This window comes from Asterias amurensis, chromosome 18, assembly GCF_032118995.1.
Source record: "Asterias amurensis chromosome 18, ASM3211899v1".
Lineage (NCBI taxonomy): Eukaryota > Metazoa > Echinodermata > Asteroidea > Forcipulatida > Asteriidae > Asterias > Asterias amurensis.
The window spans coordinates 14,559,191-14,582,266 of NC_092665.1; the positions used below are offsets into that span (position 1 = coordinate 14,559,191).

The 23,076-nt window shown below is 38.8% G+C and overlaps 2 protein-coding genes across 2 annotated transcripts in view; both read left to right on the forward strand.

Annotated features, from left to right (window-relative positions):
* LOC139950627 (condensin complex subunit 1-like) overlaps positions 1-6,830 on the forward strand; it is a 68,784-nt gene extending 61,954 nt beyond the window's left edge. Inside the window, exons 30-31 of the mRNA XM_071949403.1 lie at positions 582-839; positions 4,639-6,830. Coding sequence (XP_071805504.1) covers positions 582-839; positions 4,639-4,811 — 431 coding nt within the window. The 3' untranslated portion in view covers positions 4,812-6,830. The remainder of the gene's footprint in view (positions 1-581; positions 840-4,638) is intronic.
* Positions 6,831-21,590: 14,760 nt separating this feature from the next.
* The window catches only part of LOC139950602 (metabotropic glutamate receptor 2-like), a 30,142-nt gene continuing 28,656 nt past the window's right edge, over positions 21,591-23,076 (forward strand). Inside the window, exon 1 of the mRNA XM_071949359.1 lies at positions 21,591-22,463. Coding sequence (XP_071805460.1) covers positions 21,795-22,463 — 669 coding nt within the window. The 5' untranslated portion in view covers positions 21,591-21,794. The remainder of the gene's footprint in view (positions 22,464-23,076) is intronic.

A 23,076-nucleotide genomic window follows, 5' to 3' on the forward strand; every position in this document is an offset into this window, starting at 1 on the left:
CTCTTCAATCCCTTTTTGTTTAACCTGCCCTACCTTTTAGAATTCATTGCCCATTAATATTTCATTGCTTAACATCTTTTTCTTAAAGCAGCAGTCAGCAGTTTTCTCCTTGAAACAACTTTAAGTTCATAGGTTGTTAATGTTTGTATTGTTTTATGCTTAAGTGCAAACTTTTTAGAAATAATGTTACTGATAGACTGAATGTTTTGCTTAAGTGTTTTCATTTTCCTTGTACGTCTGTTATTCACCAGAATCTGTGTAGTTCTTAATGTTTTTAAATGTGCAAATGTTTTTAAAATAATTTTTTTGATAGGCTGAACCTTTTGCTTAATAAAGGAATAGAATATTGTAAATTTTAGGGTGTTTGTGTATAGGGGTTTTTTGTGTAATTTTTTTTTCTATTTTTGTGCATTTTAGTGTGTAGTTAATGGAATTTTTTGTTCGGATTTCCTACTTTTTAGGCCTACATTATGCATACATGTACTAAATAAAATTTTTCCTACTATTTTTCTGGGGACTAAACGACATTGCTTTGTTAATATAAATGAAAACTTCTAATAAAAGTCCCAAACTCTCCACAGCACGAAAGAAAAACGGCAAAAGACGGGGTCGTGGCAAATCCTCCTTAGACAGCGATGAGGAAGACGAAGATGAAGACACCGTGGCGACCCCTGCCCCCTCCCGCAGACCCGGTCAAACACCCAGACAGACCACGGTGGGGAAGACCCAGGGGAATAACAAGAAGGGCCGGAGGGTGAGAGCTGTGACGTTCTCCAGTGATGAAGACGACAGTGATGATGATTTCTTCGTGGCAGATAAAGGACAGGCTGGATCGAAAGGTGGGTTGTCTTTGGCAAACATTTCTTGTTACTGCAGTGTAGGCTTATGTTTCAGTCGTGAGGTTTTGTTTCCGCACGGTTAGAGTTTACTACTACTATTACAATAGCTATCCGTATGCGTAACCTTTCTGTGTGCAGTTTTTCGATGACGACCTGGTTTGGCTTTCAAAAAGAACCCAGTGCACTTTTCGAAAAGAGAAGGGGTTCGCCCCGGTGTTCCTTGCTGTGGCTGCTGTATGCGCCGTAGCACCTTGTAAACCCTTATAGTGTGCTAAATAATTGGGCCTCAAAATTAATCACTGCAATTCCCTATCTTTCTGAAAGTTTGGTTATACTCAGCGCCTCGAGTACCTTGTTTGGTAGATACGTGCGCTATATAAGACTTCGATATTATTTTATTATTATTCAACCTACTTTTTGAGGTTTAGTTACCTCATTAGGGCAGCCACAGGGCATAGTGGTGTAATGTGATACCTAGACATAGCTAGGAGGGTTTTGTCCAGTCTAGTCTTTTGGGATCACCCGTGTTGCACCGGTGTTAGTGGCTTAGGGCAGCCTTCAGTCTTAATTACATCCAATACTGTAAATTGACGCTGCAGGTCATCGATACATGTATATAATGTACACAATATTTGAGTACTACTGCCAAATGTTTTCGCTTTATTTTTTTTTATTTTTTTTGCTTTGCTAGGGCAGTGCCCTTTCCTCAAAGAAAAGGTTTCCTCATCAAGAATTGATTTTGTTATGTTCATGGGGCTGTTGCCTGTTAATGAAGGGCAACATTGCTGGGGTAGGACCATACAAGGCCAGAGCTGCAGTAGACAGTACATGTATAATAATATTGAAAGAGTTGTGACATTGAAGGGGCCCGTTTTCTTTGGTCACCTGGGCCCAATTTCATTTAGCCACTTTAAGCAGAAAATAGTGCTCAGAAATCTTCTGCTGAGCAAAAGTAAGTAGGATACTAGTCACAGATTGTACATGAGATCACATGCTTTTTTGGCTGGTAACCTTATTCTGGTAAGCCTATCTTTGTTGTGCTTACATTTAGCTACCTTTTGTGCTTAAGCAGCTCTATGAAATTGGGCCCTGGTTTCTGGTCGCCGTTTACATTGAGCATTGCTACGATGCCAATAGACAGTTTGTTGGTGAGCATAAGGGCTTGTGGTTCATGATGATGTATGTGGTTCATAATGATGCCGACCAAACTAAAATCCTACGTTGCATTTGATCGTTCGGGTTGGTGTTTGAAAAGCCCTTGTAATCGTTTGTTGTAAAATGCATATGGGTAGAAAGATGCCTCAAAATTGTAGGGTTTTCCTTTTACTTCGTCGACTAACACGGTTGACCATTCATGGGAGTAACATTTTTGACTCCCATAAAACGTTAAACGCTTTTTACAGACCAACTCGTCCAATCCAAGGCAACGTGTTCCTTTAAACAATGTTCAAAAACTCTGGTGTGAACTTCTTAGTAAACTTTTGCCAGCTGAAATCTGGGGTGTTTTTTTATTCCTTCTCCTGTTTCAAAAAGTATCTAAGGACAGAGTCCCTGTCAGTTCTTGTTAAAGTTGATGAGAAAGATTTCCCTAATCCCTGAGTAATTGTGTCTCAAAGGAGGGCAAAATGCAACTTGGGGATAGCAGGAACAGCAATTCCCCGTATTTGTCATAAAATACTCAGCACAGTTAATAAATCAATTTGCAATTACTGGTGTAAAGCTTTGAAAAACATGCTTTAGTAAGGGGGGCTTGAAAAATAAATTAAAAAATCAACGATACTGTAGGAGTCAAAGGAGGAAGAAGAAAATGTTATGACTTTAAGCGCAATACAAGTTTTCCTCACCATGGTTTTCGTTGACGTCCAAGTCTGAAGACTTGATTGTAGTTTGATCCTAAGGCGGTAATGTCTGAACCATCCTTCGTTCATACAGAAACCCACACTGACCAAAGCTCTTTCAAGTCATTCAAAAAATAACTTCCACTGGCTTTACCCAAGTTTGTCGGGATGAGGCCCTACACACTAGGCCTGCTGCGAGTCCTGGGGTAAAATTTCACCAAGATAGTCCTAAGTTAGGACTAGTCCTAGGATTTAAAGGGCACCAAGGCAATGACTTGGTGGCATGGAGGCAATCGCATTTGTTGCCTCCGTGAAGTATCAGGCCTGAACTTGTGAACGTGGAAGTGTTGTGGCCGAGCGGTTAAGAGCACTGAATTCAAACTCTGGTGTTTCTGATTAGCAAAGTGTGGGTTGAATCCCCAGCCGTGACACTGTGTCCTTGAGCAAGACACTTAACCATTGCTCCGTCCTTCGGATGGGACGTAAAGTCGTTGGTCCCATGTGTTGTGTAACGCATGTAAAAGAACCCAGTGCACTTATCGAAAAGAGAAGGGGTTCGCCCCGGTGTTCCTGGTTGTGGCTGCTTAATGCGCCGTAGCACCTTGTAAACCCTTATAAGGTGCTAAATAATTGGGTCTCAGAATTCATCACTGCAATAACCTATCTATCTTTCTGAAAGTTTGTATATACTCAGCGCCTTGAGTACCTTGTTTGGTAGATACGTGCGCTATAAGACTTTGATATTGTGATGAGGATAAAAGTAGGGCAGGTTTACAACTTCAAGGAGCTCATTGCCTCAATCGTCTTTCCAACAGAAATTGTTTTAAGAAAGTGCGTATTTCTCAAGGGAAGTTGCCTTGCCTCCCTTTAAAAAAAAACAAATCCAAGGCTGTGCGTTTACTTTGGACATGACTCCACCCCCATCTTCAAACCCTGACCCCCCCCCCTTCATTTCAAAAGAACACTCAGAAATCGAGATTTAAGACTCTTGAAGCGATGGTAAATCATGAGTGTCCCTACAGCAGTCAGAACAGCAGTCAGAACAGCGTTGACAAGATTTTAACTTCATTAGTCAAACCCAAGGGGGGGGGAGACGACATCGAGGGGACAGATTTGTAAGAAGCCTGACACAAATTTCTTGATAATTTGATTTTAAACTTTCCCGAGAACTAAATGGATTTGCTTTTGATACTTCACTGTGTAGGACTGAATTATTATGATTTTTTTTTTGGGGGGGGGGGACGAGCGTAAGAGAGAATATGGGAAATGTAGTACCTGTTTTTATTTGGGTTTGAAAGATTTCCTCTATCCAATGTCCTCGGCAGTGACAACCTCGAAATACTGTTAACCGAATAACAGAGTGATTTCTCACAATCCACCGTACTGCCTCTGTAATACAAACAAGCGAATCTTCGCCTTCACGAAACAAGGAACCTCAACAACTCTTCTTCTTTTTTGTAAAAATAAAAAAAAAGAGGAAAAGAAAAGAGGTTTACAGAGGACAGGCCCCGCTCCGTCTTGACGAAATTCAAAACCTTGCCACAAGTGAAATGGAATTAGAGTGGATTGGATGCGTTGGCATGGTAACCGGTTTCGTTCATCCTGTATCAAGTTGAACCACCATGGGAAAATTCTCCTTCGGTTCCTTCTCTCCAGACATGATATTCTTTCTACTTTTTGATTCGTTTGCCCCTCGGAAATCTCAGTAATATTTTTTCCGTGAATAGCCTGAAAAGGTCTATTAAAGTCTTAGGTCAGCTCTTGCGCGGAATCAAAATGTACTTTTTTTTTCTCTTTTTTTTTTGTCAACAGCAGGATATCAATGCCCATCTCTTTGAGATATGATATGTTACTCAAGATGCTCAGTAGCATTTGAATGTGTTGGATTCAGTCACTTGCTTTCCTTGTCAGGAGACTGATTTTTATAAATGCTATTTTTTTTCTCTCTTTTGTGTGTGTAGAATCGTCACTAGATTCCACCGAAGAGGAGGAGGACATGAGCGACTCTGAGAACAGAGATCCCAACCGCCAAACACCCCAAGAACACGGCAAGATGAAGAGACTGCACAACACCAAGGAGAAAACTAAGACACCCCTCTCCTCACAAAGGAGGGGTCAAGTCAGACCCACATGAAGACTCAACAACAGCTTTTCAATTAAATAGTTTGCATTAATGTACACAAATTTGTCAGAATAAGTCAGGGCTTGAATTTCAAGAATTTACCCTGTAGAACCCAGGGCCCAATTTCATAGAGCTGCTTAAGCAAAAAAATTTGCTTAAGCAAAAAAATCTTTGCTTTGTAAAATCAGGGCCCAATTTCATAGAGCTGCTTAAGCAAAAATTGTTGCTTAAGCAAAAAATTCATTGCTTAGTAAAATCAGATTACCGGCCAAGACTCCACTCAATTGTTATGCTAAGTAAACAACAGCTAAATACTAGTCATAAGCAATGTATATGGCATGACATTTTGGCCAGTAACATGTGTAATATAAGCGATCTATTTTCGTGCTTAAGCATATTTTTTGCTTAAGCAGCTCTATGAAATTGGCCCCAGATTACCGGCTAAGACTCCACTCAATTGTTATGCTAAGTAAACAACAGCTAAATATTAGTCACAAGCAATGTACATGGCATGACATTTTTGCCAGTAACATGTGTAAAATAAGCAAGCTATTTTCGTGCTTAAGCAAATTTTTTGCTTAAGCAGCTCTATGAAATTGGGCCCAGGACTTCATAGAGCTGCTTAAGCAGAAATTATCGCTAAATCATTTTCTGCTTAGCCAAAATGAGCAGGATACCGGTCACAGATTGTGCAGGTGACACAGTATTTTGGTTGATAGTCTTATTCTGCTAAGCATAATAGTTTCTTTCTCTCTTAATGTCCCTTTTTATTGCTTCATCATACTTGGATAAACTATGCACAGAACGCTTTTTTTTTTTTTTTTAGTTTTCAGGGTTTTTTATGTGCATATTTTTTGTATATGAATTTACCAGATTTCCCTTGAGTGTCCACACTAGGAAATGACATTTAGTTTGTGGTTGAGAGTCTGTTTCAAGGTAAAATACGCAACTTGTCAGTTTCAGATGACATTTTTACTAATCACCATGTGAAACTTCTCTGGCCACAGGTGGGTAGTACTAGTAGTTATCACTCCACATATATTGCTCAAGTGACTTGACCATAATGATGGGCCAGAGTATTGGGAATTCTTGTTTCCCGGAATATCTTTTGCTCAATTTCACAAAACATTACCGATTCATCTTAAGCTGAATTGTCAGTATTACCATAGTGAATTGTCTGCCTGTCGATTTCACAAAGAGTTAGGACTTGTCTTATCTCGAGTTAGGACGAGTAACCCCTCTTAACTTAGGATTAATCTTAAGGTCTGCATGCTACAGTACAGGGTTGGGACTCGTCCTAAGTCCTAAGATTAGTCTTAAGTTAGGAAGGGTTTTGTGAAATCGACGGCAGGCTTTATATTACTTTGCTTTAGCTACTAAATATTGATACGCTTTTTAAAATGCAAAGTATACCTTTGGTTATTGAAACAGTTCTGTTGTTTTAATCCTATTATAGATTTATCAATACATTAACACAATTCTTTCCTCCCTTGATAAGACTGACCTGGGAAAATGTCATTTCAAAAGGCGATAGCCTAAAAATCTGGAGCGAAATTAATATTTTGAACTTCCTGGAATTTCCTGTCACAGTAAGAATCAAAATCATTGGAGACTGCACTTGGAAATCTGCATTCCAAAACCATTCACACAATCTGTGACTGTTTAATGATTGAATTCAGCTTCTAAAAACCAATGCTGACTCTTTGAGTAGTATGTGGATTTGTGTGTGTATATATATATGATGCATATCGCACATCTGTGGGTTAGGTTAAATCAAAATATTAGTTAGAAATAATTGATTCTAAAAAGTTAGATTTTGTGTATTGGATTATTTACATGACGTAAATGTTTTTGAGTGCCTTGTAATCTTCAATTTGACTGTAACAATCATTTAAATTGTACTCCAGGTACAAATTAAATCTTTTGATAATATATTATAGGGCGTTACTTTGACTTTTTTTCTTCTGATAACTGCTTTTTAAATTGCACAGCATAAAATAAAGATGTAACCTGGGCCAATGGTCAAATGTACCAGTGTCTTTGATATTTGTAGAATGTAGATTAAAAGGAAATTCATCCCTCTGTGACCCTAGTTCGTGTCCCCCTAAATGCGAGTAAAAACATCCTCATCATCTTAAAGCTGTTGATAGCTATATTTTGTCTCTAGCTAGCACGATACGCTTATTATAGGGACCTCTCGCACGAGAACTGGGCTTGAATCAAGTCTACACAAAGTGATGAGCCACTTGGCAGATTTGCGTTACCTCACGCCTGGGCATCCAAGCCAATTTCCTCTAACAATAATCCCCAGGGTGCTAGTTTTTTCTAATTTTCACTCCTTTTTTGACGATCGCCATAAATAAAAAATGTCCGGGAGCTGCTGGCCTCGGGGAGCATGCAGCCGCCGGGCCTTAATCGCTCTAGCTCTCGTACTGACCTGGACCGTGTTCCATCGCTTCCCGGACCGTAAACGACGAATCGTTACTGCATTAATGCGCAGTTTACATCACACCTATGGGCGCAGTAAATTGGTGCCTGTGGGGTTACAGACTATACATGTGAGGTTAAACAGCTACTTGATGTTTTTTTAACGAAAATGTTTTAAAAAATTGTTTATATTGCGTTTGTTCACCTTTTCCCCTCGTACTGCATCTCTTTGGAACTCCTTGCCTGGTGCAGGTTTTCCTTCATCCTATGATCTGCCATCTTTTAAGAGTAATATCAATTCCTACCTTCAGCTCCACGGAGTTACTACATTTCTATGTTTCCTCCCTTGTAACCCTTAAGAGTGGCTTTTAGACTTGTTTTGGGCGAACTTGCATTAAAAAAACTAAAAAAACAACAACAACATTTTAATGTAATTTTGATATGTGTAAACTTCTGAACTTTTCGTAATTATCGATTGAACTTAAAACAATGCTGCCATTGACGGCGCGCGTCAAGATAACAATGCTTTGACGTCATGTCTAGGATGTTTTCATTGTTATACCTCCACGCTGCAAACGTTTTTGCTGTGATTGGGTTATGTCTACTACACGTGTGTCAGTTTTAGCCTGGGGATGCATTATCCTAAAGTAATGGGGGTGGTTTGTATTTTGCCCAGTCAATTTCAGTTGAACGTTGCCTTAATAAATCAATTCCTTGTTATATAACTTAATGTTCATTGCAACCATGAATTGTGCATAATTGTCTGGTCCCCTTTTCAACTATCCTGTTGTAAGACATTATGCATAATGTCAAAAGCGCGCAAAATCTGTTTCTATTCGACCGGGAAAAAACACCTCTCATTTCAAGGTTCAAAGACATTTCTTGAACAGAACACATATTTCTAATACGACCTCGAGTCTTCGCATGACTTATTTTGTATTTTAAATAAGTAATTTATGCGCAAATCTGTGGAAAACAGTAACCTTATACATCTTGAATCCTACCTTAATTTGTATCCTCATATCCCCACCCCCTTTGAGATCCCAGAGGTCCACGCCCCCCTCCCACGCATCTCAATTTGTAACGCCGTTGGACAACTTCCTTTGTTTATCTAAATTGATAAATCGGAAGGATTTATCTTGTAATTGAAAACCGCAAGTGAATTGTAATTTTCATCATCAAGAAGAAGAAGAAGAGAAAAAAAACCTGTTTGTTTATCGAGTACAGGATAAGGAGATTCAGTTATTAGAATTTATAATGAATTGAAGGGTCGTTTACGTAAATGTAAAGTGGGCACTGACTGGCCATGAGTTTGTCATTATTACAACGCACGAATCGTCGCTCTGCTTTTAAAGGCACTGGACACTTGGTAATTACTCAAAACAAATTGTAGCATAAAGCTTTAATTGGGAACGAGCAAAGTAGAGCTGTTGATAGTATGAACCATTGAGATAAACTGCTCCCTCCTGAAGTATTAACGTAGATTTTGAGAAAGAGGTAATTTCTCAATCAAAAAATTTATATTAAAAGGCTTCAGGCCTGTCTAATATTTTGTTCAGTATTCTCACTTGGTGTATCCCAAAACAATGCATCAAAACTAATCTGTGAGCATTTTTACTCAACTGGTCATCGAAGTTGCAAGAGACAATCCAAGAAAAAGCACATTTTTGCACAAATTTTGTGTCATTTAAGATGCCTGAAAAGGGCTCGGGCCTGAGGTCTTTAATATTTTACCTCTTTCTTAAACACTACGTTACTTCAGAGGGAGGCGTTTCTCACAATGTTTTATACTATCTCCATTACTCGTTACCAAGTTACTGCTCTCCATTACTCTCCATTACTGCTCTACCGGCCAGACTTCGAATTGATGATACCCAAGCCTACATCCGTATGGACTGTAAAGGGGTTAACCCTGTTTCAGCCCTAGAAGTAGGTGGCAACTGCCTCCGGAAAAAAATAATTGTAGCCCACACCTTGAAGTGGCCTTCAGGCCTTGTGTGTCAGGCGACTTGCATAAAATATAAAATAAAAAGTAAGGTTTTATGCTAACAATTATTTTGAGTAATTACCAGTAGTGTCCAGTGCCTTTAAACAAAATCGACACAAAAAAACAAAAAAAAAACAATTCAGAACGATGTTTTCGGGAGGGGGGGGTGTTTTCATTTCTTCCAAGCTCTTCAAAAGTGAAAGTTCATCTCCCTACACACGCAAATTATTGTAGACACTGTACACCAACTGTGTGCAGCGAAGCGCTATCAAATATCTTGTTTTTGCTATAGAGCCGAATTAATGTTTTCGATTTGAAGGTAGTCGTAGACCCGAATATGTTATCAAAGAAGTCTTTCCCGATTGCTTTTAATCTTAATCCATACTTCGTGACGTCAGAGTATAATCCCCAAAGGGTCGTCGCCTAGGGAGTCGGTATGACGTCATCCGGATCATGTGCTAATTTCAATTTTGAACGACATTGGGTTTTATAAGATGGAAGTCAGAAGTGTTTGGGGTTTGTTTTTCTGAAGTTAAGATGTTTTTGTTTGTAAGATTAGACACTCCTCTCTCGTTGGACTGATTTCAAATTCACGTCTGGGATAATTTGAAATTCCCTCATCTAATAAATGCAATTGTGTATTCATGTTAGGGATTATTCTTCATGCGTGGACATTATTCGCTCCGAATTGTTGTCGATGTCTCAAAAACATGACAACCCTTTGAACAAAATGTTCCCCGTTAGTTTTATTGAAAACATCTAAAATGGTAAAGGCAGTGGACACTATTGGCAATTTCACAAAATAATTATTAGCATAAAACCCTTCTTTGTGACAAGTAATGGGGAGAGGTTGATGGTATAAAACATTGTGAGAAACGGCTCCCTCTGAAGTGACGTAGTTTTCGAGAAAGAAGTAATTTTCCACGAATTTGATTTCGAGACCTCAAGTTTAGAACTTGAGGTCTCGAAATCAACCATCTAAACGCACACAACTTGGTGTGACAAGGGTGTTTTTTTCTTTCATTAATGTCTCGCAATTTCGACGACCGATTGAGCTCAAATTTTCACAGGTTTGTTATTTTATGTATATGTTGAGATACACCAACTGAGAAGACTAGTCTTCGACAATTACCAATAGTGTCCACTGCCTTTAAACTGCTTATGAGACCTTTAGTGGAAACATACATCTAAATACGCGTGGCGCTAAGGGGTAGGCCAAACCTTACCTTTAACAGGTGATAGTGATGAAGCCTAGAGCACTACAGCTGTACTTACAGGTTGCTAATAGTAAGTTCAGCCCTGAATTCTGTCATTTTCCCCCAAAGGTAAAGTGTCCATAAAGCCCGGTTCATACTTCCTGCGAATGCGAATGCGAAGCGAATATTGACGTCACAAATTCGCAACGAACAATTCGCAGCAGTTGAACTCTGCTCTACTCCCTTGCGATAATCGTTGCGAAAGGAGGGTGTGACGTCACATTCACGTCAAATTCGATTCGCATTCGCGGGAAGTATGGACCGGGCTTTACCGTAAAGTTGACGATATTGTGCGTGCATTTTATCCTTGCCGAGTATAGTATACTTGGGAACATCTTTGAGACACTTTGACACTTTGAGATTTTGTTCTTCTTCGAAGTTAACTGCGGTTCAACTTTTTTAACAAACAGGCTTGGCTATTTGTTAGCTGGAGTGTATTTATTTTTATCTTGACGATATCTACGCACTTGGTTTTTGATAGCAAAAAGAACACCCCTCCCCTTGTTCAAAGAAAGGAAAACTTAGGTGCAACTACTTCCGTTATCCCTTTTCCCCCGGCCTTTTCCCCCGGCCAAATTGCACGTGACATCACTGGAACCTGTTTAAACGCAATTAACTAAAAACAATAGTTTAGCATAAAACGTACTTAGAAACAAGCAACGCGGAGAGCTGTTGATAGTACAAACATTGTGAGAAACGACTCCCTCTGAAGTAATGTAGTTTTTGAGAAAGAGGTAATTCCTTACTTAAATATTTGAATCTGATGAGAAAGACTTTAGAAACCTTGCTCAGGCATCATTCTGAACGCACATATATTTTATGAAACAAGGGTGTTTTGTTTCATTATTTTCTGACAATTTCGATGACCAATTGAGTCAAAATTTTCACAGATTCGCTACTTTACGCTTATAAATTATTGGGATACACAAAGTGAAAACACTGGTCTTTGACAATTACCAAATGTGTCCAGTGCTTAACGCCACACTGTGTGACAAACAGCAACAATCATTCACAAAATGGCGCAACAAAGATTGCTGTGATGATGATGATTACGTCAGGCAAATTGGGTCAACGGCGAAAGCAATTGACTGGGCCCAGGAGGCAAGAGAAATTTCAAGGACACTGTTTGTTATTTCCTTTAAAAAAAAAAAATTAATAACGCTAGTACGGCAATGTATATAAACAAGCTGGTCGGGGAATATGTAAATCAATAATGTCAATATTTAATGAAACGAGGAGCAATTTCAAGTGAAACGGGGCAATACCATAAGGATTTAGTTATGCATCAGTGATGCTGTCATGGCAGTAAAACTACCGTTAACATTGTAATGATGATTTAATCATTTATATAGCGCAAATTGAAATATTGACAACAAAATACAAGAAAATACCCTATAATAGACCCATATACGCGCCCATCAATTAGTCGGATTCGCATTTTGAGTCTCCACTTTGATGAATTTGTAAGATCGTAAATCATTTGTTGATCATATAATAGTATTGGAGGATTAAGCGTTGCCATGGCAGCCCATCAGGGGAATATAAATGGCTCGTTTCGCAGAATTTGGCTTTTGTTCATCTTTCTAAAACAATCTATGGTTTGATCGCGTGAAAACGACTGAAGGCTCACAAGAGAAAAAAACAGAATTTGGGTAAATGGTGTTTGAAGCTTTGCATGGTGTGGAGAATAAGCGCAACTATAAATATAAATATTAATAGTAAACTTGCGGGTTAAACCATGGGTAAAAATTCTTTTGAGGGAGTGGTGGCCCTGAGAGACCAAACCGGCTCTTTTCAGAGCAACCACTCCCTCAAAAGAGTTTTTACCCATGGTTGTACTCGCAAGTTTACTATTAAAATTTATATTTAGAGCTGCTCTTACAATTTGGGTACTTTTTTTATGTGCAGTTTATGACAATTAGTAATATCATTTTGATGCCGAATTCATCGTTTGGGTTTTAATTATGAAGCTTTAGATTTGGGTCATATGTCGTTTTAAATTGAGGGTAGTTTTTAATAATCTTAGTGATTGGCCCGATATAATGGAGCGGTTATGTCCGCACAGAAAGAATAATCCATAACTAGATTGAAATATTGTTGAACTTCCTCTCTCTTCTTTCAAAGAGATTCCGTCATCAAAATGTTAAAATTTATCCATTGCTGCAATGCTTCTTATTAGATAAGTTGTCATGGTCATTAAAGGAACACGTTGCCTTGGATCGGTCGAGTTGGTCTTTGAAAAGCATTTGTAACTGTTTGTTATAAAATGCATATGGTTAGAAAGATGTTTAAAAGTAGAATATAATGATCCACACAAGTATCACTCGAAATTGCGTGGTTTTCCTTTTACCTCGTTGACTAATCGGCCATTTTTGACTCCCATAAATGGCCGACCGTGTTAGTTCGCAAAGTAAAAGGAAAACCACGCAATTCGAGGCAAATTTGTGTGGATCATTGTATTCTACTTTTAAATCATCTTTCCATACCATATGCGTTTTATAGCAAACGGTTACAAACGCTTTTCAAAGACCAACTCGACCGATCCAAGGCAATGTGTTCCTTTAATTTTGTCAATCAAGTTTGTGTACCTCTAATTAATAAGTTGCAGTGCACTTTACAGACTTTAATATGCAAATCGACCTCCCCTATAACTGGATGCATATTTACACATTCCAAGCGCATATAAACCACTTTGTTTTATCGGAATGTGTTTGGAGCGGGTTCTAGTTTTTTTTATGGGTTGGAGTTATTTAGCATCATTTATGTATAGTCTCTTCACAAGGCGCAGAAATGTTCGTCTTTGTACCACTTTCTGCTGTACCTCTTACTCTAATGAAGTTCCAGTGCACTTTACAGGCTATAATTATAAGCAAATCGACCTCTCCCAACTGGATGCATTTCAACACGTTCCAAGCGTGCATCATCTTTTTTTGTTTTTTGATCGGAATGGGCTAGGAGTTATTCGGCATCATTTACGTCTAGTCTCTTCCCGAGGCGCAGAAATTAATGCAACGCTGGTTTCACCTGTTCAGAACATTGTCTCTCATTATCTGCGGATTACCAATGACCGAGGCCACGCTGAATTTAAAAATAGTTTCCATCATATTGTGTTTGTATACACGATATTAAATCCCTTGTGTTTGGTCACTTTCGCGGGAGGTGGCCTTGTTTCAATGTCTTGACCTTCTATTTGTTTGTCTTGGAGATTTCTTGTTGTCGTTCATTGAAACATCTGTAATTAAAAAGGCCCTGGGTGGGGGGTATACTATTTTCGTAATTACATTGTTACCTAAATAACAAAACGAACAGCGAAGGGCAAGAAGCTCCAGGAAACATTATGATAAGCAGATTCACATGGCAAGCAATTATTTGAGTTCTTATTTTTGTGTGCTCGAAATAGTTTCGAGGGATGAAATAGCTCATTTCGAGGGGACGAAATGTTTTCGTGAGCAAATTATTACTAGCGCACAGAGAGAAAATGACACAGTCATTATTTCTTTGAACGAGGATTTGTTTTCATCCTCTTTTCCCGTTTGGGGGCTCGTAAAATAAATAATCCCACAACAGACGCGGGGTATACTTAATTCAGGACGAGACTTAAAAGTAAAAATAAAAATAAAAGTATAACAAAATAGTAAAATATATTTTGTTTAGCCCCAAAATGCTGATAGTATTTGAAAAAAAAAATAATAATCGAAAAATGCTGATAGAATTTAAAAATAAAACTAAAAAGTATCGAACAACTTTACCGCTTTTGTTGAGACCATCCCAAGATGTTTTATTTTCATGGCCCAGCCGGCAAGGCTCTCTACCGGGGGAGGGGGGGGGGGGGGGGTGGAGCCCGTCACGGTTGAAGAAGAAGAGTGCAAGGTATAACATTGGGGGCATCTCGTTGTAAATCATAATAACATAGTTTCATATCCATTGGAATGTCATTAATGAGTCCGCAAGGAGCAGGGCATGGGAAGAAAATTTGTAAGCCGAACCGAAGCTCCCGAGTCGCTTAGAGCATCGCTGAAAACTCCACTCAATTAAAAAACTGAAATTAAGTCCGATGTCGTTTATTTCTTTAATAAAGTAGAGATTGTCCAATTTCATTTCCCATAGCTCTGAGAATGATTCTCTTCAAAGGGAAGAGGGCGGGGGATCATTTTGGGATATAAATTACGACGTATAATTATAATAGGGTCAGTTAGAGTAGTGGGGCGTGACTGCTCATTTTTATTGGGGGAGCAAATATGACAGGGTGCTCAATATTTTGCCTTTTTGTCTCGATCTCGTGGGGAGGGGCAACAAAGGGCCGGGTTCTAACCCCCCCCCCCTCCAACCCAAATAGGTGGCTGGTAGAAGGAGGCATCGAACGGGGGTGTTCAGCTGGTTCGGAGAGGGTTTGGAAAGGGATAATCTGATCTGGGAAGCAAGGTTGCACTTTCGCAAGGATGTTTTGTTTGTTTGTCTGTCTGTCTGTCTGTCTGTCTGTCTGTCTGTCTGTCTGTCTGTCTGTCTGTCTGTCTGTCTGTCTGTCTGTCTGTCTGTCTGTCTGTCTGTCTGTCTGTCTGTCTGTCTGTCTGTCTGTCTGTCTGTCTGTCTGTCTGTCTGTCTGTCTGTCTGTCTGTCTGTCTGTCTGTCTGTCTGTCTGTCTGTCTGTCTGTCTGTCTGTCTGTCTGTCTGTCTGTCTGTCTGTCTGTCTGTCTGTCTGTCTGTCTGTCTGTCTGTCTGTCTGTCTGTCTGTCTGTCTGTCTGTCTGTCTGTCTGTCTGTCTGTCTGTCTGTCTGTCTGTCTGTTTGTAAAAAAAACATTTTTACTGCAACATTTATCCAGCTTTCTCCTTGTAAAGACTATCAGAGCATCTGTTCGAACGTCGAGTTGTTACACAATCATCGGTTCTTTTTTTAAGAGCCACCACATAATAGATATCTTCCCTAACTACCGCACCTCAACATAAAGAACTATCCTCCATTAAGTCAGACCCACTGTGGCGCACACTCTGTAATCAGAGTTTAATAATACCTGTTTGGTGTCAAACTCCCTTTGTTGTAACGCTGACAAATTTATTTTTAGCTGAATCTTGCGATATATAAATTGTCACTGATTTGAAAAACTCATGCTGCGGGGATTTTAATTAAACCAACGGGACGCAGTTCTTGAAATAGCATCGACGCAGCAAGACTACCTTGGGTGAAAAACTCCCCGGAAGATAAACAAATTGTATGAGAGAATCTTTTGTGGGGTCGCGAAGCAGTATAGTAGGCATACCTATAACAATACTATAGGGCCCAGTTTCGTCAGAGCTATACTTAAAGGCAGTAGACACTATTGGTAATTGTCAAAGACCAGTCTATGTATCTCAACATATGCATAAAATAACAAACCTGTGAACATTTGAGCTCAATATTGGTCATCGAAGTTGCGAGATAATAATGAAAGAAAAAACACCCTTGTCACACGAAGTTGTGTGCTTTTAGATGCTTGATTTCGACACCTCAAAATATTCTAAATCTGAGGGCTCGAAATCAAAATCGTGAAAATTACTTCTTTCTCGAAAACTACGTCACTTCAGCTGTTTCTCACAATGTTTTATACTATCAGCCTCTCCCCATTACTTGTTACCAAGTAAGGTTTTATGCTAATAATTGTTTTGAGTAATTACCATTAGTGTCCACTGCATTTAAAACTATTATCAAGGATTCTTGGTTAGAGTTGACATTATATGGTCACAGCCGCAGTGCTCTTGTTTTGTGAGATCAACTATAAAGCTGAGAATCTTGAGAACACTGTCCGCCATTTGTAATTGTAGAATCAAAATAATATGTGACTCCACTGATATATACATATACTGATCCTTTCCCGAGTTCTTTGGGGGAAAAAAACCAAAGCAAAATTATGTTGTAATGATCGTCTCTTTAAGATAAAACTCGAGATCTGTTGTAAAGTGCTAAATATAAATTAGGTATTATGCAAAACATTACCACCTTTTAACACAAAATTACTCCACTGCAACAGTCATATACTGATCCTTTCCCGAGTTCTTTGGGGGGAAAAAAAACAAAGCAAAACTAGACATTAAGTGTTTGTGAACAAACACGAAGCTGTTCCGTGTTGTTTTGCTTGGATTATGTGCTTCATTGCCCAAGGAATATATAACTGAAAAAAGGTTTCAAAAAAGTTGTGTAGCTCTTGTTATAAAGTCTTACTTCCCGGTTGACACGTAAGTAAAGGTCAACATGGGCCCACAGCTACCAAAGATTAATCTGCAATGCCAAGGAGACTATAAAATCGGTCGTGTAGATTTTGATATATAGTCCCATTTCCGGTTGACCCAGAAGTAGAGGTCAACTTGGGGTCACAGTTTTCCAAAGCTAATATCTATTGCCTTAGAGTCTATAACTGAAGTTTGAACATTAGCTTTTTACTTTTTTAGATATGGGCTCACTTCCGGTTGACCCGGAAGTAAAGGTCAACATGGGGTCAAAGTTGTTTCAAACTAATCGTGAATGCCCAAGGAGTCTATAACTGAACAAAAATTGATAATCTGTTGTATATATTTCTTGAGATATGGTCCCACTTCCGGTTGACGCGGAAGTAGAGGTCAACTTGAGGTCACAGTTTTTTCAAATTAATCTCCAACCCCCAAGCAGTGTTTAAGAACAAACGGTTGAAATGTCGGCCGTGAAGTTCTTGATATAGTCCCCGGCGCGAACAAGGTGACTTTACCCGTAAATAATTCCAAATCCCGGGCGGTCTATTTTCGTCGTCCACGCTCGTCGCCTGAAATGAACCCGGTCCACGACGCACCATGCTCAGGCTTGTCAAATTTTGGGAACAAGTTTAGACTTGTGCTAGTCGGTGACCGTAAGAAATCTATGTAATTTGAACAAAAAAACGCAATAACACTGGTCGAAAATGGGATTAAGACTTGGTCAAGTTAACAGTTTTACAATTTTGATTATTCAAATCAAGTTTTACGCCGTACCCTTGATCTTTGAAAAAACGTCCCCGGAAATACAGGTTTTTTAAAATAATTACACTGTTTCTATGCATTCTGATGCTTTTAAAATGACCATCAATAAAATATATCTTAATCTAAAGCAGTTTCGGGAAGTGAACAACATGTAATTTAATTTTAATCGAATAAATTATGTTTCGGAAAGCTGGGTTTGTTTACACTTCAAGAGCCATTGTGTTTGTGCACAGACACAAAACGTGCAATACATGACGTCATGGTGACGTCGTCCAGAATTTTAAGTCGGAAATCACATTAACAGGACCTGACTAGTGTATAGCTGAAAAAAGTTTCAGGATCGGCGGTCTACTTTTTGAGATATGGTGTTAACTAGGTTTGCTAATTAAATATTCATAAGCTTAATTAAGGCTTATTAATTAACAATTTTAGCGTTTTTTTTACGATAAGAATTAAGCTTATGTTCTAAGCTTCAATTTGGTATAATAAACTCACTCTTTCGTGTTATGGTTTAGGAGATTAGGCTGCCACAAAAACGTGTACAAACGCTATGGGATTTAGGGGAGAAACAAAGAATAATAATAATAAAAACAATAAAAATCTAGACGAAAACAATACCTGTTCCGACGGACGGTCGGAACAGCTAATAAAAATCTCGACGAAAACAATACCTGTTTCCGACGGACTGTCGGAACAGCTAATTATCGCATATATATTGCAAATTATCGCACATATATTGCTAATTATTGCACATATATTACATTTTATCGCACATATATTACAATTTATCGCACATATACTACAATTTATCGCACATATATTACAATTTATCGCACATATATTACAATTTATCGCACATATATTACAATTTATCGCACATATATTACAATTTATCGCACATATATTACAATTTATCGCACATACATTACAATTTATTGCATATATATTACATTTATTGCATATATATTACATTTATTGCATACATCAAATGAATATAGCACATAATGTGACAATTATCGCATATATGAGAAACATCGCACATTTATTGTACATTATCGAATAATGCAACGTTTGATACGCCATAGTTTACGTCTTAAGATATGGTGCTGCAAAGATTTTCTAATTTAATATGCAAATGAGGGTCATGTGGTTAATTAGTTACTAGTTGACATTTTTTCAAAAACAAACCAAAGATGCCAACATCACGACATCATCTTCTTAGACTCTCCCCGAGAGTCCTCAATCCATACAGGTCCGCAGTGTGTTGCAAGAGCCATAGAGAAGTTTAACCATTGCAATGAAAGTGACTGCACCCAGTTTATGAAGTACACGTTGTACCCATGATGCCAAGATTCTAACTGATTAATTAATTAATAGACAAACATTGATTGCTTTTATGGACTGAAGCAAATCTTATTAGAATCAGTGTATTTTTCTACACATAATACGATATTTAGGAAACTAACAGATAAATTATTTTGAAGTTATTGTGTTTTTGACCAGTTTAAAGTATAGATTTGAAGAGCCATTGTGTTTGTGCACAGACACAAAACGTGCATTACATGACGTCATGGTGACGTCGTCCGAAATTTTATGTCAGAAATCACCTTAACAGGACCTGACTAGTGTATAGCTGAAACAAGTTTCAGGATCGGCGGTCTACTTTTTGAGATATGGTGTTAACTAGGTTTGCTAATTAAATATTCATAAGCTTAATTAAGGCTTATTAATTAACAATTTTAATTTTTTTTTACGATAAGAATTAAGCTTATGTTCTAAGCTTCAATTTGGTATAATAAACTCACTCTGTCGTATTATGGTTTAGGAGATAAGGCTGCCGCAAAAACGTGTACAAACGCTATGGGAATAAGGGGAGAAACAAAGAATAATAATAATAACTAGACATTAAGTGTTTGTGAACAAACACGAAGCTGTTCCGTGGTGTTTTGCTTGGATTATGTGCTTCATTGCCCAAGGAATATACAACTGGAAACAAAAAAGTTTCAAAAAAGTTGTGTAGCTCTTGATATATAGTCCCATTTCCGGTTGACCCAGAAGTAGAGTTCAACATATGGTCACAGTTTTCCAAAGTTAATATTTATTGCCTTAGAGTCTATAACTGAAGTTTGAACATTGGCTTTGTACTTCTTGAGATATGGGCCCACTTCCGGTCGACCCGGAAGTAAAGGTCAACATGGGGTCAAATGTGTTTCAAACTAATCTTGAATGCCCAAGGAGTCTATAACTGAAAAAGTTTGAAAATCGGTTGTATATTTCTTGAGATATGGTCCCACTTCCGGTTGACCCGGAAGTAGAGGTCAATTGAGGTCACGGTTTGTCAAAAGTAATATTTTATGCCTAAGGAGTTTATAACTGAAAACAGTTTTAAAATCTGTTGTATAATTCTTGAGATATGGTCCCACTTCCGGTCGACCCGGATGTAGTAGTCAACTTGAGGTCACGGTTTTTCAAAATTAATCTCCAATCCCCAAAGAGTATTTAGCCACAAACAGTCTTAAAATCGGCTGTATACTTCTTGAGATATGGTGCTGCAAAGATTTTCTAATTTAATGTGCACATGAGGGTCATGTGGTTAATTAGTTACTAGTTGACATTTTTCAAAAGCAAACCAAAGATGCCAATATCACGACATCATCTTCTAAGACTCTCCCCGAGAGTCCTCAACCCATACAGGTCCGCAGTGTGTTGCAAGAGCCATAGAGAAGTTTAACCCTTGCAACGAAAGTGACTGCACCCAGTTTATGAAGTACTACGTTGTACCCATGACGCCAAGATTCTAATTGATTAATTAATTAATAAACGAACATTGATTGCTTTTATGGACTGAAACAAATCTTATTAGAATCAGTGTATTTTTCTACACATAATATGATATTTAGGAAACTAGCAGATAAATTATTTTGAAGTTATTGTGTTTTTGACAAGTTTAACGTATAGATTTGAAAAGCCATTGTGTTTGTGCACAGACACCAAACTTGCATTACTTGACGTCATGGTGACGTCGTCCGAAATTTTATGTCAGAAATCACCTTAACAGGACCTGACTAGTGTATAGCTGAAAAAAATTCAGGATCGGCGGTCTACTTTTTGAGATATGGTGTTAACTAGGTTTGCTAATTAAATATTCATAAGCTTAATTAAGCCTTATTAATTAACAATTTTAATTTTTTTTACGATAAGAATTAAGCTTATGTTCTAAGCTTCAATTTGGTATAATAAACTCACTCTTTCGTATTATGGTTTAAGAGGTTAGGCTGCCGCAAAAACGTGTACAAACGCTATGGGATTTAGGGGGAAACAAAGAATAATAATAATAATAAAAATAATAAAAATCTCGACGAAAACAAAACCTGTTCCGACGGACGGTCGGAACAGCTAAAAACAATAAAAATCTAGACGAAAACAATACCTGTTCCGACGGACGGTCGGAACAGCTAATTATGTTGTAATGATCGTCTCTTTAAGATGAAACTCGAGATCTGTTGTAAAGTGCTAAATATAAATTAGGTATTATGCAAAACATTACCACCTTTTTAACACAAAATTACTCCACTGGAACAGTCATATAGTTTGTTTTTCACCGATGTATTCTCAGTATTTTTCCCATGCTCTGTGACATGTGGAGAAAAAAAAACAGCCAAATTATTTTGTATTGAGTGTCTCTTTAAACATGATACAGCTCGAGAACAGTAAAGTGTTTTGGGTAATGTTACAACACATTACCACCTTTTAACATCAATACAAAATGACTTAAATGCTCTTCCCAAAAAGCAAGCATGTCTGTCAATTCAATTACGTCACACGTGCGCGCGCAACATTGTTTTGTTTGTGTCTCCTTCTTGCACCCAAATTGGATTCAGCTAAAAACCGATTGTAAATCCATCATCGGGTTTAGTCTACATACAGTGAACATTCCACCTGAATGTGCTTGAGAGACTCGTGCTCGTTGTTTTTCAATCTATTCCTTGCTTTGGTAGTGTTTTTTCTAGTACATTCAGCTGGTTCATCAGAGGCTGGTCACGCAGCATGCCGAGTCTTCCGATTTTAACCCCAGGCAGCTAGCACGTGATGGGAAAACACCATTCATAAAGATCGCGCGGAGACTGGTTGCTCGTAGAAAACGAGTCAATGACCAGACTGCTTTATCGCCAGGGGACGAGTGCTTCGCTTCGCGTAATTCATTGCTGGCGCACACGGAGTGAGTACGGCACATCGTTTGATGCGAGGTTGTGGACGTCCAGCTTGGGCTGCCACATGTGTGCATGTAGATAGAGTTCGCGTTTTGACGTACTTTTAACTAGACACACGGATATACGACTTGTGTTGTGCCTCCTGATGACTGGATGTTCGCCGCATCTTCCAAACCACGACAGTGCCTGCTCATGAGCGTTGTTGCAGCAACTTGGGGAATACAAACATTGCATGTACATGTAGTAGCAATGCCTTCGCTATTGAATGTTGAAAGTTTGTGGCGTTCGTCGACCGGTGTGTTTAGTTACTTCATCATGGGTGCGGTCGTGACGTCAGTCATGATGACCACGCCCTTGTTGGCAGGTGCTCAGACCAGCTGGTCGTCACAATTGCCCTACCCAAGCCCGTCGGAGTTTGACGAGGGGCCAGTTGAAGTTTTGACAGCATTCGAACCGGGGGACGTACTCCTCGGTGGATTGTTCATGGTACACCAAGCGGCCAACGGGGATACCTGCGGGGCCCTGGCGAGCCAGATGGGTATCCAAGCCCTGGAGACGATGCTTTACATGGTCGACTTCATTAATAACTCTACCTTCTTGCCTGGATTTAAGCTCGGTGTCCGGGCTCTGGACGACTGCAACCAGGAGTCAATGTCCCTGGAGCAGTCTCTGCAGTTCGTACAACGCCCTGTTTGTGAGAATGATTCCGAGCAGGGGCCAAGGGAAGGGGAGGAGGGAAGTGTTGTGGGCGTGGTCGGCTCCGCCTCTAGTCCTAACTCCATCACGGTGGCTAACTTATTGAAACTCTTCAAGATTCCGCAGGTAAGTTTAAAGCTCAGAGTACCAAGGAATCAAATTCATTATTCTGAGTCAATCAAGTTTAACCAAGCCTTGGGGATAGCAGTCTGATACCTCTTGGTGTTTCATGATTCATGATTTCCTAAAAACCTCTTTTAGCCTTCAAATGTTCTTAAAATATCAGTCACCAAAGAGAGAAAGAAATAATTCATATTGTGTCAACAGTTCATATCTCAGGGTGTTAAATAAACCACAACTATATTTTCTTTTTTTTGTGGCACAAATTTGCTTCATTTTAACACCCTTTAGTGTGAATTTTCATTCATTTTTTTCTTTCTTCATCTATGTGACATTATGGTGTAAATTTTACCACCCCAGTCTTTGCAATGTATTTCCACGTGCTTCGCGTTAATTGTTTGTGCCTTGTAATATTGGGTAATTTCGCTGTGGGCCATTTTGTTCTAAACGGGGGGTCTGTTATACCATTTGGTGTGAAACCTCTCACTTCGAAGTACTGCGATATGGGGGGGGGGGGGAGATAAACATTTATCTCAACGAATTTGAATCTGAGAAACGTTACTGACAGTAACGTTTCTAAAGACTGCGTAATCCAACTGTAGATTATTCTTCCTGCTTT